Source organism: Gopherus flavomarginatus, chromosome 1 (genome assembly GCF_025201925.1).
Source record: "Gopherus flavomarginatus isolate rGopFla2 chromosome 1, rGopFla2.mat.asm, whole genome shotgun sequence".
Taxonomy (NCBI): Eukaryota; Metazoa; Chordata; order Testudines; family Testudinidae; genus Gopherus; species Gopherus flavomarginatus.
The window spans coordinates 200,060,389-200,080,485 of NC_066617.1; the positions used below are offsets into that span (position 1 = coordinate 200,060,389).

At 38.6% G+C, this 20,097-nt stretch overlaps 1 protein-coding gene across 1 annotated transcript in view; it reads right to left on the reverse strand.

Moving 5' to 3' along the window:
* Nucleotides 1–20,097, reverse strand: part of GRIK1 (glutamate ionotropic receptor kainate type subunit 1) — a 251,844-nt gene that overhangs the window by 117,065 nt on the left and 114,682 nt on the right. Inside the window, exons 2-3 of the mRNA XM_050962815.1 lie at nucleotides 13,101–13,268; nucleotides 10,068–10,325 (exon numbers count right to left, since the gene is read on the reverse strand). Coding sequence (XP_050818772.1) covers nucleotides 10,068–10,325; nucleotides 13,101–13,268 — 426 coding nt within the window. The remainder of the gene's footprint in view (nucleotides 1–10,067; nucleotides 10,326–13,100; nucleotides 13,269–20,097) is intronic.

A 20,097-nucleotide genomic window follows, 5' to 3' on the forward strand; every position in this document is an offset into this window, starting at 1 on the left:
CTTATCAAGCTTAGTCTTAAAGCCAGATATGTCTTTTGCCCCCACTACTCCCCTTGGAAGGCTGTTTCAGAACTTCACTCCTCTAATGGTTAGAAACCTTCGTCTAATTTCAAGTCTAAACTTCCTAGTGTCCAGTTTATACCCATTTGTTCTTGTTTCTTTCATGGATTCATATAGTCATTTATCAGAACACTGAGTAGTATTTTTTACCCCATGGCTATTTGAAATATAGTAGAACCTTTGCTAAAAACTGGAGGAATTAACACAAAATAGGGTATTAATTCAGAAGTCAGTACCAATATTTCAGGAGTGTTGAGGAAGGACACTCTGTATCTTGCACCTAAAATTCACTAAGAAGTTTGGTAGATGTTGATTGATGAACTCTGGAATTTGGCATTCCATTCACAAGATGGTGTTTGTATGTGTCTAGTTGACTAAAAGGACTAACTGGTTTTTTTTAAAAAAAATTAAAATTGTATTAGAATGTGAAAGAAGCAGATGCTATGCTATAGATACTGCTGAAGAGGCACTGTTTTTATAAACCCTTGGAGTGCATTATTTTCTGAATAAATCACCTCTTGGTTGAAATTTCACACACTTGTTCTTTGACCACCTGGTTTATGGTTGTTTGAACACAGGAAAATTATCTAATTAGATTTAAACAGTAAAAAAAGAAAGAGAAAAGAGGAGATAAAGCTCATATAAAAAGCTTTAGGCACCCTGACAATTAATTAATCTTGATCACAGGATGACTATGAGCCGCCAATGTGATATGGCCGTTAAAAAAGCTAATGCAGTTTTAGGATGCATCAGGCGAGGTATTTCCAGCAAAGATAAGGAGGTGTTAGTACCGTTATATAAGGCACTGGAGAGACCTCATCTGGAATACTGTGTGCAGTTCTGGTCTCCCATGTTTAAGAAGGATGAATTCAAACTGGAACAGGTTCAGAGATGGGCTACTAGGATGATCCGAGGAGTGGAAAACCTGTCTTATGAAAGGAGACTCAAAGAGCTTGGCTTGTCTAGCCTAACCAAAAGAAGGTTGGGGGGTGGAATATGATTGTTCTTTATAAATATATCAGAGGGATTAATATTAGGGAGGGAGAGGAATTATTTAAGCTTAGTACCAATGTGGACACAAGAACAAATGGGTATAAACTGGACACTAGGAAGTTTAGACTTGAAATTAGACGAAGGTTTCTAACCGTTAGAGGAGTGAAGTTCTGGAACAGCCTTCCAAGGAGAGTAGTGGCTTTAAGATTAAGCTTGATAAGTTTATGGAAGGGATGGTATGATGAGATAGCCTAATTTTGGCAATTAATTTTGGCAATTGATCTTTGATTATCAGCAGGTAAGTATGCCCAGTGGTCTGTGATGGGATGTTAGATGGGATGGGATCTGAGTTACTGCAGAGAATTCTTTCCTGGATGCTGGCAGGTGAGTCTTGCCCACATGCTCAGGGTTTAACTAATCACCATATTTGGGGTTGGGAAGGAATTTTTCTCCAGGGCAGATTGGCAGAGGCCCTGGAGGTTTTTCGCCTTCCTCTGCAGCGTGTGGCATGGGTCACTTGCTGGTGGATTCTCTGCAGCTTGAGGCCTTCAAACCACAATTTGAAGACTTCAATAACTCAGGCATAGGTTAGGGGTTTATTATAGAAGTGGATGGGTAAGATTCTGTGGCCTGCATTGTGCAGGAGGTCAGACTAAATGATCATAATGGTCCCTTCTGACCTTAAAGTCTGTGAGTCTGAGTCTATAACAATGATCCCCCAGAAGAATTAGAAAATCATAGTGGGAGAAGGCAAACTCAACCCACTAGCATCATATAAATTAGTAAATGGTAGCAATTTGATGGTATGTATCATGGTGTGGGTCTTCTTTCATTTACCTCCACCTCCAAAAAAATTGAGTTATTTGACCTCAATCTTTTTCTAAATCAGATTTGTTTAAAAATTTCAAACATACCATAGCCTTATTCTTTATTGAGGAAATATGCACTGATATTTTTTTAAAGAAAAAATCTTTAGAAATAACAAAATTATCTTTTATAAATATATGGATGCTAATAAGGCAAATGCATGTTACAGTAGGGGTCTACTATAGACCACCAAATCAATAGGAGGAATAGGTGAATGTGAGGTATTTCTAGAACAAATAACAGAAATAGCCAGAACAAAAGAGCTGGTACTAATAGGGGACTGTAACTATCTAGAGATCAACTACCCAGGCATCTGTTTGAAAAGTAAGTTGGCAAAACACAAAAGTATCTAAGTTCTTGGATGGTATGGGGGACAACTTCTTGTTTCAGAAGGTGGAGGAAGTAACTGAGGGAGAGCCATTTTAGACTTGATTCTGACTAACGAGGAAGAATTGGTTGCAAATCTGAAGACTGAAGGCAATTTGGGTGAAAGTGATCATGAAATGATAAAGGGAGGAGTGTGATCAGCAGAGTAAAGGTAGTGGACTTCAAAAAAGCAGATTTTCAAAACTATATAGAACCAATAGGTAAGGTCCCATGGAAAGAAAATCTAGGGGAACAAGAGTTCGGGAGACCTAGCAGTTTCTGAGAGACAATATTGCCAGCAGAACAGGAAACTATCCCGATGCAAAGGAAAGCAAGGAAGAAAAGTAAGAAGCCAATATGACTCCATCAGGAGCTCTTTAATTACCTGAAAATCAAAAAGCAATGGTACAGAAAGTGGAAGCGTGGATAAATTGCTAAGGATGAGTAACAAATAATGACACAATCATGTAGGAACAAAATCAGAAAGGCTAAGACGCAAAATGAATTATACCTAATAAGAGAGATAAGCATTATGAAGAGGTTCTTTAAATATATTAGGAACAAAAGAAAGATGAAGAAAAGTGGAGATCCACTATTTAGCAGGGAAGGAGACCTGATAACAGAGGACATCAAAAATACTGAGCTGTTTAAATCCTATTTTCCTTCCTTCTTTACTAAAAAGATTAATAGTGACCAGATAATAGGGGGGGAAGGAATGCAAGCCAGAATAGGGAAAGAACAGATTAAAAATATTTAGATAAATTAGATATATTCAAGTCAGCATGGCCTGATAAAATTCATCTTAAGGTACTTAAGGAACTAGCTGAAGCAATCTCCTAACTATTATCTTTGGGGAACTCCTAAAAGATGGATGAGGTCCCAGAGGACAAGTGAAGGGCAAACATAGAAACTTTCTTGAAAAAAAGAGGACCTGGGGAATTATAGATCAGTCAGCCTAACTTCAACACCTGGAAAGATACTGGAAACAATATTATTAAACAATCACTTTGTAAGTATCTGGAGGATAATAGGGTCATAAAGAATAGCCAACATGGAGTCATCAAGAACGAATAATTCCAGACTGACTCAATTTCCTCAGGGTGACTGGCCTAATGGATGGGGGGAAGCTGTAAATATTTCTTGATTTTAGAAAGGCTTTTGACACAATCCTACATGACATTCTCATTAGCAAACTACGGAAATGCAAGTCTAGATGAAATGACTACAAGGTAGGTACATTACTGGTTGAAAGACCATACTCAAAGAGTAGTTATCAATGGTTTGCTGTCAAACTGGGAGGGCATATCTAGTGGGGTCCCAGAGAGGTCTCTCCTGGGTCCAGTACTATTAAATATTTTCATTAATAACTCAGAAAATGGAGTGGAGAGTATGACTATAAAATTTGCAAATGACACCAAACTCAGAGGGATTACTAGTGCTTTTGAATTCAAAATAACCTTGAGAAATTAGAGAACTGGTGTAAATTCAATAAGATGAAATTCAACAAAAACTATACAGTTATATACATAAGACGGAAAAAATCAATTGCACAACTACGGAATGGGCAAAAACTGGCTAGGCAACCATATTTCAGAAAAGGATCTAGGGTTTAAAATGGATCACAAATATGAGACAACAATATGATTCAGTTGCTAAAAAGGCTAGTTCTGGGTGCCACACTTTAAGATTAAGATGGACAAATTGAAGAGTCCACAGGACAATGACAAAAAACATAAAAGGTTTAGAAGACCTGACCTGTGAGGAAAGGTTAAAAAAACTGGACAGCTTTACTTTTGAGGAAAAGAAGGCTGAGACACCTCTTAACAGTCTTCAGATATGTTAAGGGCTGCTCTAAAGAGGACTGTGATCTATTATTCTCCATGTCCACTGAAGGTAGGACAAGAAGTAATGGACCTAATCTGCAGCAAGGGAGATTTAAGGATAATTAGGCCCTGGACTAGGCTTTCAAGGAGGTTGTGGAATTCTGTCATTGGAGATTTTTAATAGGATTGTACCCAACAGAAGGTAATTCTGTTTTGGACCCTATGACAGATCATCACTAGATTGGAAGTTGATGGTTGCCTTGTGGTCTGATTACATTCAGTACTAGTGAACAAAGGACAGTCTCAACCACCAATATATATATACTTCAAAAGGGCTAATTTCCCAAAGGTGAGGAAAATTACACAAAATTGATTGGGAGGATAAATTTAGACAGAAAAATGTGAATGAATATTGGGAGCTCTTTAAGAAGGTTTTACACGACCAAAGAGTCCAGTTTCTCAATCAAGAAAGAGGACAACTTTGGCGAACAGCCCATTGTGTTTCAGTGGCAAAGGGAAGCCGGAAATTAGAACTAAAAAAAGCAATATATAACAAATGGGAAATGAGAAAATAGATAGCAATCACTAAATTAGGAGTTATGACATGAAGAAAGTTGATAAGGAAAGCTAAGGATGTCAGGGGAAAGTCTGTGACTGGCAGGATTAAGGACAATAAGAAGTTTTAAAATTTATATTAGGAAAAAAGAAATCCTTGAAGTGTATAGGTCCATTATTAGATGGAGATGGTAAAATTGTTGATGATGATGTAGAAGAAGCAAAGTTTTCAATAAATACTTTTGTTCTATACTTGGAAAGAAGCAGAATGGTCTACTCATATCACATTATAAGATGAAGTACTTTCCAATCTATTAGGAATTGAGAAGGTTGATAGACAACACCGACTAGTGATCACCATTTTTAAATCAGCTGGCCCAGATACCTTACATCCCAGAGCTCTAAAAGAGTTGGCTGAGGCAATCTCTGGCTTGCTGGTGTTAATTTTTAATAAATCTTGGGAAAGTGAGTGAATTCCAGAGTAGCCCTAATGCTGTGCCTGTATTCAAATTGGGCAAGCGGGATGACCTAGGTAACTATAGGCTGGTTAGCCTGGCATCAGTTACAAGCGAAATAATGAAAAGGCTGATATAGGATTCAGTTGATAAAGAATTAAAGGATGGGAATATAATTAATGCCAGTAAACTTGGTTTTATGGAAAATAGGTCTTGTCAAACAGACCAGATTTCATTCTTTGAGGGAATTACAAGATTGGTTGATAAAGATAACTCTAGATATGATATACTTAGACTTTATTTTGTGAAGTGTTTGACTTAGTATCGCATGACTGATTAAGAAATTAGTTCTATATAATATGAATAGAGCATTTGCTGAATGGATAAAGAACTGGCTAACTGACATTTCAAAAAGTAGCTGTGGTTGAGAAATCATCAACAAATGGTGGTGTTTCTAGTGGGGTTCTGCAAGGATCGATACTAGGTCCAATCCAGAATTAAATATAAAATCGCTGCTGATGTAATTTGTGAATGACACTAAGATTGGCAGAATGATAAATAATGATGAAGGTGGGGCAGTCATACAGAGCAATCTGGATTACTTGGTAACCTGGGCCTACACAAACAGAAATTATCTACTCTGACTACTTACTGAACTAATATCTTTAAGGTCCAGTTTTGGTGCTTCAGACTAGGAGCCAGTTCCTCAGCTGGTGTAAAATAGAATAGCTCCACGGAAGAATATTTGAAGAGTTCTGATGAATAAATAATTGGAGAGACCATGTAGTAGAGCAATGGCTTGGGAGTCAGGAGACCTGGATTCTATTTCCAGGTCAGCCATCAAGCCGCATTAACAACAAGGAGTCCGGTGGCACCTTAAAGACTATCAGATTTATTTGGCATAAGCTTTCATGTGTAAAAAACCCTCACTTCTTCAGATGCATTAAATGAAAATTACAGATGCAGTTATTATATAATGGCACATGAAGAGAAGGGAGTACCTCACAAATGGAGAAACACTGATGACAGGGCCAATTCAATCAGGGTGGATGTAGTCTGCTCCCAATAATAGATGAGGAGGTGTTAATTCTAGGAGAGGCAAAGCTGCTTTTGTAATGAGCCAGCCACTCCCAATTAATAGTGTTAAATTTGCAAATGAATTTTAGTTCTGCTGTTTCTCTTTGAAGTCTGTTTCTGAAGTTTTTTTGTTCAAGAATAGTTACTCTTAAATCTGTTATAGAATGTCCAAGGAGGTTGAAGTGTTCACCTACTGGCTTTTGTATGTTACCATTCCTGGTGTCTGATTTGTGTCCATTTATTCTTTTGCGTAGAGGTTGTCCGGTTTGGCCAATGTACATAGCAGAGGGGCATTGCTGGCACATGATGGCATATATAACATTAGTAGACATGCAGGTGACTGAGCCCTTGATGGTGTGGCTGATGTGGTTGGATCCTCTGATGATGCATGCATCTGTAATTTTCACTTCATGCACCTGAAGAAGTGAGGTTTTTTTACCCACAAAAACTTAGGCCCAAATAAATCTGTTAGTCTTTAAGATGCCACCAGACTCCTTATTGTTTTTGTGGATACAGATTAACACAGCTATCTCCTGATACTATTAAGCTGCACTGTGTTGCTGGGCAAATTACTTAAACACTGTGTCCCTTTGTTCCGCCTCCAACCCTTTGGCTGTCTTGTCCATTTGAAAGAATATAAGCTTTTCAGAGCAGGGACTTACTGTGTATGTGTTTGCACAGTATCTAGCACAATACTAGGTGCAACCGAATAAGACTAAAAGTGCTCTTAATGTACACTTAATTTCTAAGAAAAAATGGTTTGCTGTTTTCCCGCAGGTTTAGTTTTTTCTTTTTATAGTGTAGTAATTTAAAAAAAAAACCTGAGCAGCTCAGAATCTAAATGTGGTGTCTTTTATTGATCATACTTGACTTGTTTGCTCTGCCGACTCCCATTTAATGTCATGATTGATTATTCATTTACATTGTAAATAACTCTGCAGATGAAATCTCTTTAACATTAATCATCTCTGGAACGTAAGTAAGCAACACTTAAATGTTTTTAATGCTAATTGGATAATATATTGCTAGATTGAAACATAAATTTACATTTATATATCCATAAATATATTTTGACATCTTGTCCTATGAATCCAGCAAAACGCTGCTGAGCTACAATAATCTTACTGGGAATGAAAATGACCACTACAGTAAACCTAGCCTGTTTTTCCCTCTTTGTGTACTCTCGCCTACTTGATAAATTCTGTAAGTACACAGAGAGCAGAATACTCATGTTGAGATCTGCAATGTGATCTGAAATAAGAGTTTTGTCCTTTGTATTGCCACGGATAGTATAGAAATCAAGATAAAAGTATAGTTCTTAAAACTCCAGACGTGGTTAGCAAGGATTCTGTGTTCATGACATACATTTTGTAATAGAAGTTATCAGTTTTGAGAATCCCATTTAAAGGCTTTGTGGTCGATAGTAAGATACTTGGATTATACAGAATGAAGGTAGATAATCAAGTATCAAAGGATCTGTTTAGACACCACCTGAATGCCTGTATAGAGGTATGAAAGCCCCACTATCTTTCTATGGGAACTCAATAGACAATGGGAAAAGAAAAAAATTAAGTCATAGATAGTCAGCAGTGCAATGCCACATTTGGGAGGCAAGGGTTGTGACAGATGAATAATGAGAGTTTCAAAATTGCTTAGTGTTAGGCTATGTCTTCACTGCGTAAGCGATGGGATTTTTTAAAACTGTGTGATAACTAATGTACATTAACTGTCTCATTGTAACAATCCTAGTGGAAACAAGGCAGTGTGGTTTTACTGAGAAGTAAACTAGGTGAAGTCAATGCCATACACCAACCTATGACTGATCTCACCTACAGTAGTTTACCTCACAATAAAAATACAGTGCCCGGTCTCCACTCGGATTTTAGAGTGATAGCCAACGCTGGTTAGCTATCCTGCTATAAAAGCAATCATTTCTGGCAGTGAAGACAAAGCCTTAGCATAACTGTGCCATTGATGTTGGAGTTAGGCTAACATGATGGAGCACTTTTTTAAAATCCCACCCTATAGTTGTAAGCTTAATACCTTGACCCCTGGGGTAGTAGGGAGTGTGTTGCTAAAGACTCCATCCTCCCCCTTCTGTGTTATAAGAAGCAGTTTGCATGAATTCCAGAGAGACAGAAATATATCCAGGGTTCCTTGGGTGCTAGTAGTGGACTCCACCCTGAAGCATTTTCTTAGCCAAAGCTCTTAACTAATGTAACTTGGAGGTTTTTGACTGAATAAAGACTTTAAAATGGGATTACTTTCAACTGGCTGTTGGAAGCTGAGGCAATGCAACTTCAGCCTTGATATTTTTTGTTTTGTTTGCTTTTTTTGCTTATATTGAGAAGAGAGTGTATATGAGTGTGTGCTGCATGTTTAAAATGCAAGTGTGATTTAGTCAGCTCAGTTCCCCTGGCCTCTGCTTTGTTTTTGGAAGCATGGTAAAGAATCGCCTTTGTGATTTATGGGTGTTGCCCTTAAATGTCATTTCATCTGAGTCTCTGGGGTGCCCTAAGAAAAAATGTGTCTGTATCCCTTTTTGCTTGGAGTTCCTATGTTTTGCAATCTGACAGTTTGCAAATTTCTATAAGCTGTAAATGGAATGTTGCATGTACGCTTTTCCTGCAACAGGTAGGTTGCAGACCCTGAGCTTTAGGCCTGTGTCTGCACTGTAGTTTAGACCATGGCTGCTCAGAGGCAGATTAGGGGTTTGTTGGGCCCTGGGCCAGTGCAAGTGGGGGCCCCTTCCTACCTCTTCCGCCTGCAGTCCCCTCTGCCTCCACCCCTGATGCTCCTGCTGGGGAAATGGGGTCAGGGTGGAGTGGGTGGGTGCACAGGAGTGCCCATTTTTCTGGGGGCCTCCCAACTGGTTTTAGATTTTGCCAACCTGGTGGCTAACATATGCCACCATGGTCTGAATGGCTTGATAATCAGTGTCAATTGCAAATCCAGTCTCTTTCAAATATTCAAAAATTCCTAAATAGTATTCAGGAAAAATTCCTAGTCTTTCACCACCTTTGGAAACACTTCACCATGTTCCCAGGAAGGCAAAAGTTTCCCCAAATCTCTTACTTCACTGAACAAAAGGATACATGCTAGTGATACTGATCTTCTATGGTATCCCAGTGTACAGCAATGAAAGCGTCATCCACGTAACACATTGTGCACATGGGGAAGAGGGCTTCACCACAAAGGAATACATTTGTCTGTATTTCATTCCCAGGGGAGCAGCATCAGCAGCTACTCGAGAATTCACAGCCTGGCTTTCATATACAGTACTCACTTGTTAACCAGGCTGGTGATTTCAGGACACAATTTTGGGAGACACAGATCATCCATGTTAAAAGGGCTTCAATTTGAGTTACTCAACTGTAGTCTTCTACATACAATTATTTCTAGGTGAGCTAAGCATCATTGCAATTCTCAACCTGTCATTCACAGATTCCAAGGCCAGAAGGGATCATTGCGATCATCTAGTCTGACCTCCTGTGTAACGCAGGCCATAGAACTTCCCCAAATTAATTCCTAGAGCATAGTCAGACAAACTATTACTCAGCACAGCCTATGGAGATTAGCTATTTGATTCTGTATTATTGTTCTCAGTGGTGAAAAGCACAATGTCATTTTATAGCTGTGATCAAACCATATTCTTTCTGTACGCAAAGCACCAGCTGGTACCATGAGGGCGGTAACACTTGAATGTGCAGCTCTGAATTCTGATCAAGTGAAAACCTGTAAAAGTGTGTCAAGTAATCAGTTTCTACACTACATCCTGGGAGAATTCTCCCATATGTGCCACATCCTACTACCTTCAGTTTTTATTAAACAAAATATCTTTATATATAATCATGCTCCAACTGTTACGTACCTGTACTGTCTTCATATACTACTGTCACTATTTTCCAGTTGTAATATAGTACCAAATCCAAAATTGCCCTACTGATGGCTGCATAGTCTGGGTAAAGGTTGATATAAAATGTATCTTTGTTATCCACTGTAGGGTGCTTCCATCGGGTCTGTATATGTGGAACTTCAAGAGCATTGCAAATAGACTGTACCGCACTGACCGAGGAACTGTGGGAGGGCCCAAACAGTGCAGCTACGCCAAGCGCAAGCTGGTCACATGCTGAGAAAGAGAGAGGAAGGGGAGAAAAGAACTGTTAATGATCTGCAAAAAGTCAGATAATGTGCTGCATTTTTTGTTGGGGTTTTGTAGCACATTCCATGTATTGAAAGGCATGCCTTTGCGAATGGGTGACCTCGCTGCTCTCCAGTCCCCCAAGAGATACTTAGAGATACTAAGTAGTTAGAGATACTTTACATTTCACCACTGATGAGCAGTATATCACAGAATCAACTCACTGCAAATAAAAATAAGATGGCTTTCACTTCATTACCTTTCATCAGACTGAGCTGAAATCCCTCACTCAATGTAGTGTTATCCTGGAGAAACCTAGAGCTATGCTGACAACCTATATGTCAAATGAATGTCATTTGAATTAAGTTTCTTGGCAGAGTGACAATGGAGAGATTCATTTAGTTGCAACAGACACTATAAAGGTTCCCTTGATGACAGGCAAACTGCTATCAAAATGAGTTAGTTCGTTAATTTCAAGCCAAAGAGTTATAAAGAGGCAAGGGCATTGTGATTCCTGGTATATATTTCCTGCTGTTTACTATTAAGGGTCAGGGACATTGCTACCAATTAAAAGGGGAATGGAGATTCACTGCACATTGATATATTCATCTTTTAAAATGTCAAGCAAATGTTGTCTTCTAGCGATGAAGTCATTTAAATGCAAAATGATGTAATGCATATTCGATCCAGTCTTGCTCCCCCTGGGGTCAAGAGCAAAATTCCCCTTGAAATTCGTAAGAACAGGCCCAGGCCAGTGATATCATAAGAAAAACAAATAAGATTGTTCTGGAAATAAAACATATCAAATCAGGATACCATTACTCCAATCACCATAACGTATACTATTTCTAGCGATAAACTAGAAAAACCCACTCCCATGTTGCTCTACACTTTTCTGTTCCTCTCCTCTTTTCCTCAGGCTAATCGCTCTAAAATGCAACAAAATTTACAGCTCTTGTGTATGTGATAGAAACATTTGCAGCTTGATTTCAATCTTTATGGGTGGGGGTGAAACCAACCATTCTGTGTGGCCTGCAGTGATCTGATTCTTTGTTTGGTGGAAATGATGAACAAACATAAAATAAACTGCAATTATCTGAAATTTCCAAACACCTACAATGAACTGAGCTCTTCTCTACTAATATTTAAATCTGTGATACTAGTCCAATGTGACAGAAAATCAAGCACTTTTTCTTTTCTCAGCTTACAAATGAGCACTGTACACACACAAAATGAAACATGGCTTTGCAAGGTTTAATTTGCAAGCCTTCTTAAAGGATTATGAGTATTGATGTCCAAATAATAAAGATGCTGTCAATGTTTTATGAGGACCAAAAGTTAACATTTTTATTTTGTGGTTTGGAATATGAGTTTAACAGTATTTCTAATCATCTGATTAGATGCAGTTATTAGTAGCTACAATGTAGGATCTTTTTGTGGAATCTGAAATTCTTTGTCTGTTGAAACCTACCACATTCTATGTAGTATGTATGAGTTCAGAAATGATATTTGAAAGGCAAATTAACAAGAAAAACTACAAAGAAGTGTCTTACAAGGTTCCAGAGTAGCAGCCGTGTTAGTCTGTATCCGGAAAAAGAACAGGAGTACTTGTGGCACCTTAGAGACTGAGCTGTAGCTCACGAAAGCTCATGCTGAAATAAATTTGTTAGTCTCTAAGGTGCCACAAGTACTCCTGTTCTTTTTGTCTTACAAGGGAATTTTATGTTTTGCCTGAAGCAGCTCACTGGATTTTTTTGTTTTTTCCCCCCCAGTTGCGTAATAAATTACATTAAGTGCTATGAGGCAAATATACTAAAAATTTGGACATCTGAAAAGGTGTCAGCAAGTCATTGTTTCTAACGAGCCTCATAATGTGAGTCTGCATATCTATTGCAGTAATCCTGAGCTTGCCTTCTAGTAAACTTATCGAATGCATTTGTTTTTACAGTAACTCACACTGTTTTAATGAATGAACTGCAAAGCACATCCTCAATCCTTGGTGATTTATGGCTCTTTTTTCTAGTCTCGTTTCCATCAAATTTTGTGACAGTGTCTTAGTTCGGGGAACTCAACTACTGTCTATGGACTCTTAGTGTACTTTGAGGGTGTCTTCTAGAAATGAATGATTAGGCTGTGTCCAAGGAAAAAGTGAATCCCAAATGAGTTTTTGCTTTTTAGTCTGCATGTATGTTAGATGAGGTGTCAGACACTTGTCTTCCATTCAGGGAAAATAAATGGATGAGAATATATATTTCTTACTTTTTCAAGCCCAGTATTTATAAATTGTTAGAAAAGAGCAACCCATCTGCTGTTAACACTTTGCAGGATGCAACCATCCTGCAAAGTGTTAACATTTCAGGATAATCTCTTCATTCACCCTGTGCTTAGTACCTTGGAATTAATTTGGCGTGAATTATGTGTATCAGTGTGTCTTAATTATGAGATATGACATCTCACTGTTATCTTCTAGACTGCTTTCATTTTCTTCAGAATTCTGTGGTGAATCTATTTTTTTAAAAGAGAATTGGGTTGGCCCTGCCATCTTTCATTTGGTGGTGTTAGGGTTTAGCTAGAAATATAGGTAGCGTATCAAAGACTAGATAAGAATTATAAGTGTCTTCCAGCTTTAACTACTATCTCCCAATAATGCTGTAGACTGAATTTTCCTGCTATACTTTGTCTATAAATATCTGAGCTACCGTAAAAGCATAACACTGTACAGAACATACAAATTACAGAAGATTAAAATATTAAGAAAATTACCTCGTCTTGAAGCTTCAAAACTATCAAAGAGGTTAATTCTCTGGATGTCGTAGGTTAATGTGGTATTAGGCATCAGTGTTCTGTTTCTGTTAATGTTGGTGACTGCAAACTTGAAAGCTAATTCTTCAACATTAACAGGTTCATTTTCCACAGTTTCAAATATTCCTCCTGTAGAAGCAAGGAGATAAAAGAGAAGCATTATTCTCCTCTTAATTCATCACCTATACTTTAAAGATAAAAGGAAATTATGAGCAATAGTAGCTTGAGTAAAAATGCTGAATGTTTTCTGCTATGAATAAACTAGGATTTTAAGACTAATGCATGCGAGGTCATTCATTTTATCTATATTACTGTAGAATAAATCAATATTCTACACACTACCTATAGAGACATCTGTGAAAGATGCTGCACATGTTCTATGTAGATATTTTTGAAGTAACATACTTTAGGATGTCAAGTATCAGAGGGGTACTGTGTTAGTCTGGATCTGTAAAAGCAGCAAAGAGTCCTATGGCACCTTATAGACTAAGAAACGTATTGGAGCATGAGCTTTAGTGGGTGAATACCCACTTCGTTGGATGCTTCTGACGAAGTGGGTATTCACCCATGAAAGCTCATGCTCCTGTATGTCTGTTAGTCTATAAGGTGCCACAGGACTCTTTGCTGCTTATACTTTATGATAAACTTTTCAAAAGCATGTAGGTGACTTAGAGCCTAAATCATGAATAGTGTGGAAATAGAGAAGTGTTACTTTTCCCTTTCACACAATAGAAAACACAAGGGTTACTCAATGAAATTAATAGGCAGCAGTTTTAATGTTAACAAGAGGCAGTACTTTTTCACACAGTGCACAACTAACCTGCGGAACTCAATGTCCGGGATGTGGTGATGGCAAAAAGTATAGGTGGTTTTAAAAAAGAACTGGATAAGTTCATGGAGGATAGGTCCATCAATGGATATTAGCCAAGATGATCAGGGACACAATCCCATGCCTGGAGTGACCCTAAACCTCTGACTGCCAGAAGCTGGAATGGAAGGTGGGTGGATCACTTCACAATTGCTCTGTTCTGTATGCTCCCCCAGAAGCTTTCTTATGGGCCACTGTCAGAACCAGGATACTGGGCAAGATGGATCATGGTCTGATTTTAAAAAGTGATTTTAAGTACTTTGAGAACTTTAGTCATTTCAGGCACAGCCGGGCATTAAGGGGACTATGCAGAGATGCACTACCTCAGTGCAACCTCTGGGGGTCATTATGCCTTGTGTAAACTTTGTGCCACCTGTTGCTCCTGAGAGAGCAAGGGGTATCTGAGCACTGCATCACCCTTCTCATGAGTAATGTAGTCCCTTGCTTCTGTACCTGCTGACCAATGGAAAGGAGGGTAGGGCTATGATTCCACCTCCTTTGTGGTTTTGTGAAGGAATTATGGCCATGACCATATTAAACCACGACCTAGCTTAGCTTCTCTAAGCTACTTAAAATCAACAAAAGTCAGGAAATACAAAAATCAAGGGCCCAAAGCTTAGGCTGCCACCGAAAACCACCCAGCACAGCTCAGGAGCAAGGACTGCAAAGGTTGGATTTGTGCCCTTGAGTCTAGGCTAGCTGTGCACTAAGACCTTTGCATAAATCAGAGCAGGTGAAAGCTGCTCTAAATTGTGCTATTTAAGGATCTTGTATAGCTTAGTTATGCTTCATTTCAAGGGTCTTGAATAGCAGCCAAGGATCAGCAGGAATGCCTTGGCCATGCCCTCTATATTGGTATAGCTGAGGTGGATTCTATGCTACTGGAGGATTGCCTGTGCTGCTGGGTTGATCCTCCCACGATCAGCAATAGCAGCTTGTGGGTCACTTTGCATCAGCGCTACACCACAAAGCAGCTGCACCACAGTGCTGGATCCAGACCAAGGATCTTACAGCAACATTAATTTGGACACCTTATGTATGTTGTACATTTTGTGACATTTAATATAAACAGAAATATATTAAGTTATTGGTAACCATTTAGCAAGAAAGGCAGGAAGGGAAGATGCTGCATGTATGCAATGTGAATTAATGTTGTTATTGGAGCCTTAACTTTAACACTTCATTACTTGAAAAATTTTAACTCTCAACATTGTATTAACACCATGGTGGGTCCACCCACATGGAGCCACTTGGAGGAATGGGGCCTTAATGGGAGCAAAACTGGTCCATTACACTGTACGCAGGGATCATTTTATCCACTAGTGAAATGAAACTGCTTCTGGGGTGAAAAATTCCAGCAGTTTAACAGCACACAGAAATGTCGCACAACAATGAAAGGTAAAGAATCCTGCTATCCAATTGAAACTGCAGGGAGAAATGTAAGTAGATAGAATGCAGCTTCTGAAGTTTGAAATTGGTGAAGGAACTAGAACTATTGTCCCTGTTCTGACAAAAAGTTTTATAAGTACTCAAGAAAAACGATACCTCCTGCAACACAGTGCCCACTAGCACCATGCTGGAGAATTGGTTCAGCAATTTCTCAAAGGGGAGAACACTACTTATTGAATAATCACCCACAATACTTCTTGCAGCATGTAGGTAGGTGGTTTTAGGGATATTTCCCACCCAAATACTGACTCAACCCTTCTTCAACTTGTAAAATCTGATAGGATCATGGCAGTGCATCATGGCTGCATGCCATTCCACATGGGCAACTATATTAGTTCCTAGGTTCTGTTCTGCTTCTGTTATAATTTCAGAAGCCAGAAAATAAAATCTATTCGGTCTGCTCCTGATTATACTGCTGTCAACTTAAAGTAGGTCTATCTGGAGACTTGAGGTGAGATTTCCAAGGAAGGGCCTTTTTAAGAGTAACAGGCATGGTTGGGTTTTTGTTTTGTTCTTTTTTGAGATGAATTGAACATTATAGTGGAATGCCTTGGTGTCTTCTCAGAGGGAAATTTAGGGGAAAGGAAGGCTAGTATGTTTCAGGGTTCTCAGGTCTTCCTGACCTGGGGCTTAGACATCTCATTTGTGGTGACTGGAATATATACTAACCTCTAGGGACCTTTTTATGCCAATAACACATTCAGGCTTTCTGGGAACACTGCAATTTGATGAATGCATAACAAACAGCCTTTTTTTTTTAAAAAAAAACTCCTTTAAACAGCAATCTCCAGATTCAGTACTTGATTTAGCAAGCATAATTTACTCATTTTGGATTTCTCAGTTAAATATTTTCCATTTCCCCTTGTGAAATTTAAGCACCAGATATCGCTTTATATTTTCTGTTCATCAGACTATATTCAGCTAATCTACTACAATCTCTTGCAGTTTTGATGTCACCGTTATAGGTTTAGTGTAGTCATTAGCTGACAATCAGGGAAGGGAAACACACAGTGGAATTAAGACCTGCTTTGCATTTTAACTCAGCAGTAAAAGCACTAGAAGCTATCAAAAGAAAACAAGATGGCAATGTCATCTCTTTCTATAGCTACTCTTTAAATATGCAACATTAAAATATAATGTAAAAATATAAAATAGCGTATCACATCTAAAGCAATGTTCTTATTTAAGTTATATACTGCAGGGTTAACTCTGACTGCACAATTGTTTCAGGTCCTAGAATTCTTTTTGATAATGAACAGTGGCATTACCAACCAGTTTACTATTCCTTTGGTTAACCACAATTTACCTTCCTTCCTCTGATCAGCCAACAATATTTCTCCTCTCTTGGATTACAGCCCCAGCCTCTTGGTCTTAGGATAAGAAGATACAACTGATTTGCCACTCACTCTGCCTTGCTTTTTTGTTGTTCATCTTTTTTCTCCTCAAGTTGCATTGCTACTTACCCCTGAAGATGAGTGTATACATCTGCAGTGAATAATATGGTTAGCTTTAGGGGTAATTAGCAATGCGACTTGAACGGTATGCGTACAGAGTGGCAATGAAATTGGCTAAACAGTTGTGTCATTGATATATGACAAAGTTATAATCAACTGAAAACTTATAATGGGAGGTGTTGGACATTCTGTATGTGTCAGATCCTGTTCTTCTTACTCAGTTGCTTAGACTGCTCACCTGAATAAGGCATCAGGATTTGATCTTTTGAGTCCAGTCCTCTTCCAACATATACAAACATTGACCAAATCTACTCCCAAACAGAGGTAATTCTGTGCTAAAGCAAGTCAGGGTCTGTCTATATAGTATGCCATCCTCTTTTTCTTGCCATTGGTTTCTTTAAACTATTATGATCTTAGCAAAACATCTCCTCTATCTTGCTTGCTACATATTTTATGCTTCTATAACTTTAGTTTCCTGAAATACTTTAAATGGTTTGATCTCTCAGATTTTGGGTGCTTCACACACCACATGCACATTTGTAAATGCAGGCATCTTCCCGCCCCCCATGCAGAAGAACCTAAGAGCGTCCACTGGAATATTTACATCATCATTATTGTGATCCAATCTGCCAATTTAAAGGGCCCTAATCCTGAATGAGATTCATGTGGGCAGATCCCTGTGCCTGCACACAGCCCTATTAATTTCTGTTCAGGAGCAGGGCATCTATTGATACTACTCTCCTTACTACATTGGGGAAAACTGGAAATATTTAAGTTAGTCTGTATTTAGGACCACACTTTTTCAGATGTACACTCAGAAAAAAACAAAAAGAGAAATTAAGATTAATAGTTAATATATATCACAGTAGTCATTTATACTTAAAAAGCAGAATTTTACATTGAACTTTTTTGGTCTCCAAATAAGAAGTGTCCATGAAAGCTGCAAGATGATTTTTTTTTAAGAGAAAAAATGCACATCCTAAGAATATTACTGAAAAGGACAGAATCCTCATTGGAATATCATTGCAAAGCAATCTCAATGGGAATTGTATATGCATTGTTGTACTCTAAAAATGTCCTCTGAAAGTATTTCTAAAAGCCTGCTGTCTATAGCTTAAATACCTGCTGTATTTTAGAGGGCTATGCAAGTGTTCCAGATATGTCTCATCTACACTAACCGTGTTAAAGTAGTTTTGAAAATGGCTTATGCGATATACATACCAGGTGCGTTTATTTGTGTGTGTGAGGTACTCTGGGTATGCCAGCAAGCGTTAGTTTTGGATATGCAATTGATATGTATATTTATCTGTACATGCATCTGTATGAAGCAGGGTGTTTAGCTGAACTAATCAGAGATGCACAACCATCAAATGCTGGATGCTTTTTCATTGGAAACTGGCCTGAGACCACTAAACTGATTATTTTCAGAGGCCAACAAGCAGCTATCTGATTGTTCATAGTTGTTTAGGACAAGATGCCACCACCCTTCTTCATGCTAAATAATGTCTGTATTTGAATAGACTCCTGTTAAATCATACAAATAAAAGGGATTATTTGCAGAGTAAGGTGCTGCTCAGTGTAAAAGTGGTAGAATCTACTCTTGTGTGAACAACTTTGGATCACTACTGACCTGGGTTTGGTTCTAGCCAGTGACCTAAATGTGAAAAGGGTTATATCAAACTATAAATCCTTCACCAGCCATCTTTAAAAATGATAGTGAATAAAATGTATCCTGTTGTAGTCTATTTTTAATGTTGCTGGAGAAATTTAACAAATTATTGCACTAAATAATTCACCTTCCTATATTTATTCAATACCTCACAATCATGTTTGTTGTGAGCTCCAGATTAGAAGAGAAACAGAAGTTTAAGTGATAACTTAGTTCTTTATCATACTTATCAGATGCTGCAATTAAATGCAAGTGAAGATTGTACAACATTTAAAAAATGAATTAACCAGAGGGCTCTACAAGAAAAAGATCAATACACTAGATATAAACAATGCTCCTGAAATGATGCAGTTTAACGCGAAACCTGGAGGGGACTTTCAGAAGCAGGGCCTGTTTTAGGCACCAGCATTCCAAGCATGTGCTTGGGGTGGCCCTTTTCAAGGGGAGGCACTCCAGACTTTTTTATTTTTTGCTTAAGGCAGCAAAAAACCTGGTGCCAGCCCTGTTCAGAAGGGGCTGATGCTGATGTTTGTTTCAAGTGCTTTGGAAACTCTCCCATTGTTCCCCATCCTATGACCTAGATCTAAGACACCTTTTCTGTTACTCTAATCCTCAGCTCCACCAGGGGATGAACTATTGTAACCTAGAGCACTGTAAGGGCTGCTCTGAAGTCCATGGATTAGAACAGTACCCGGGGAGCTGTTTCATGAGCCACTGAACACTGGAACACACTGGATTCCTGCTCTTTCCTTTCATACCCCTGTCATGCTTGGGATGGAGGGAAGCACATGGTGTAGAACAGATGCACCAGCCTTACACCACCTGGTCCCTGTACATGAAGGGAACCCCAGCTGCCCTGAGATGACAGCTGTCCCTCTGCTTTGCACTGCTGGATCAGTGTGAAATGGATGAGTCCAAGATCTGGTCCCACATCTTTTGTACACACACACACAGCTTTGTGGATGGATGTGGAAAACCATCTTTCACTGAAATACTATGAGCGAAGGACTAAAGAAAGACATTTAGAGTCACGTGTATAAAATATTCCTCCACAGTGAGTATAAAGGAAATGATGGCTACTTGGCGAGGGTAGTTCTAACAGTGAGGAGAACCCTAGCCATACGAGTGACTGATGTTCAAAGAGGAAGAGGAAGGGAATCCAAGTCAAACTGACTAATATGACAAGGCATCAACCTCATGCATCCTTTGAAAGAAAAAGTCGACAACAAGTGAAATGTCAAAACATAAAAGCACACTTCTGTGGACACTCCTAAAAATGCTACAAAAGTCTTTCTAACCATATAAATCTGTCTTCATTTAAAGAAGCTATCAAGGACTAAGACAGACTCAAAGTCATTACTAGATCATGTTCCTCCCTCTCACCTATTCTTAAAATGCTTCACTCCAAGGCGCTCAAGACAGTGCTAATGGGACAAAGCTTTTGATTCCTTTATGTACCTGATTCAAATTCAATCCTAATCGGTAGCAGCAGAAGATTGTTGCTCTTATGAAGGATAT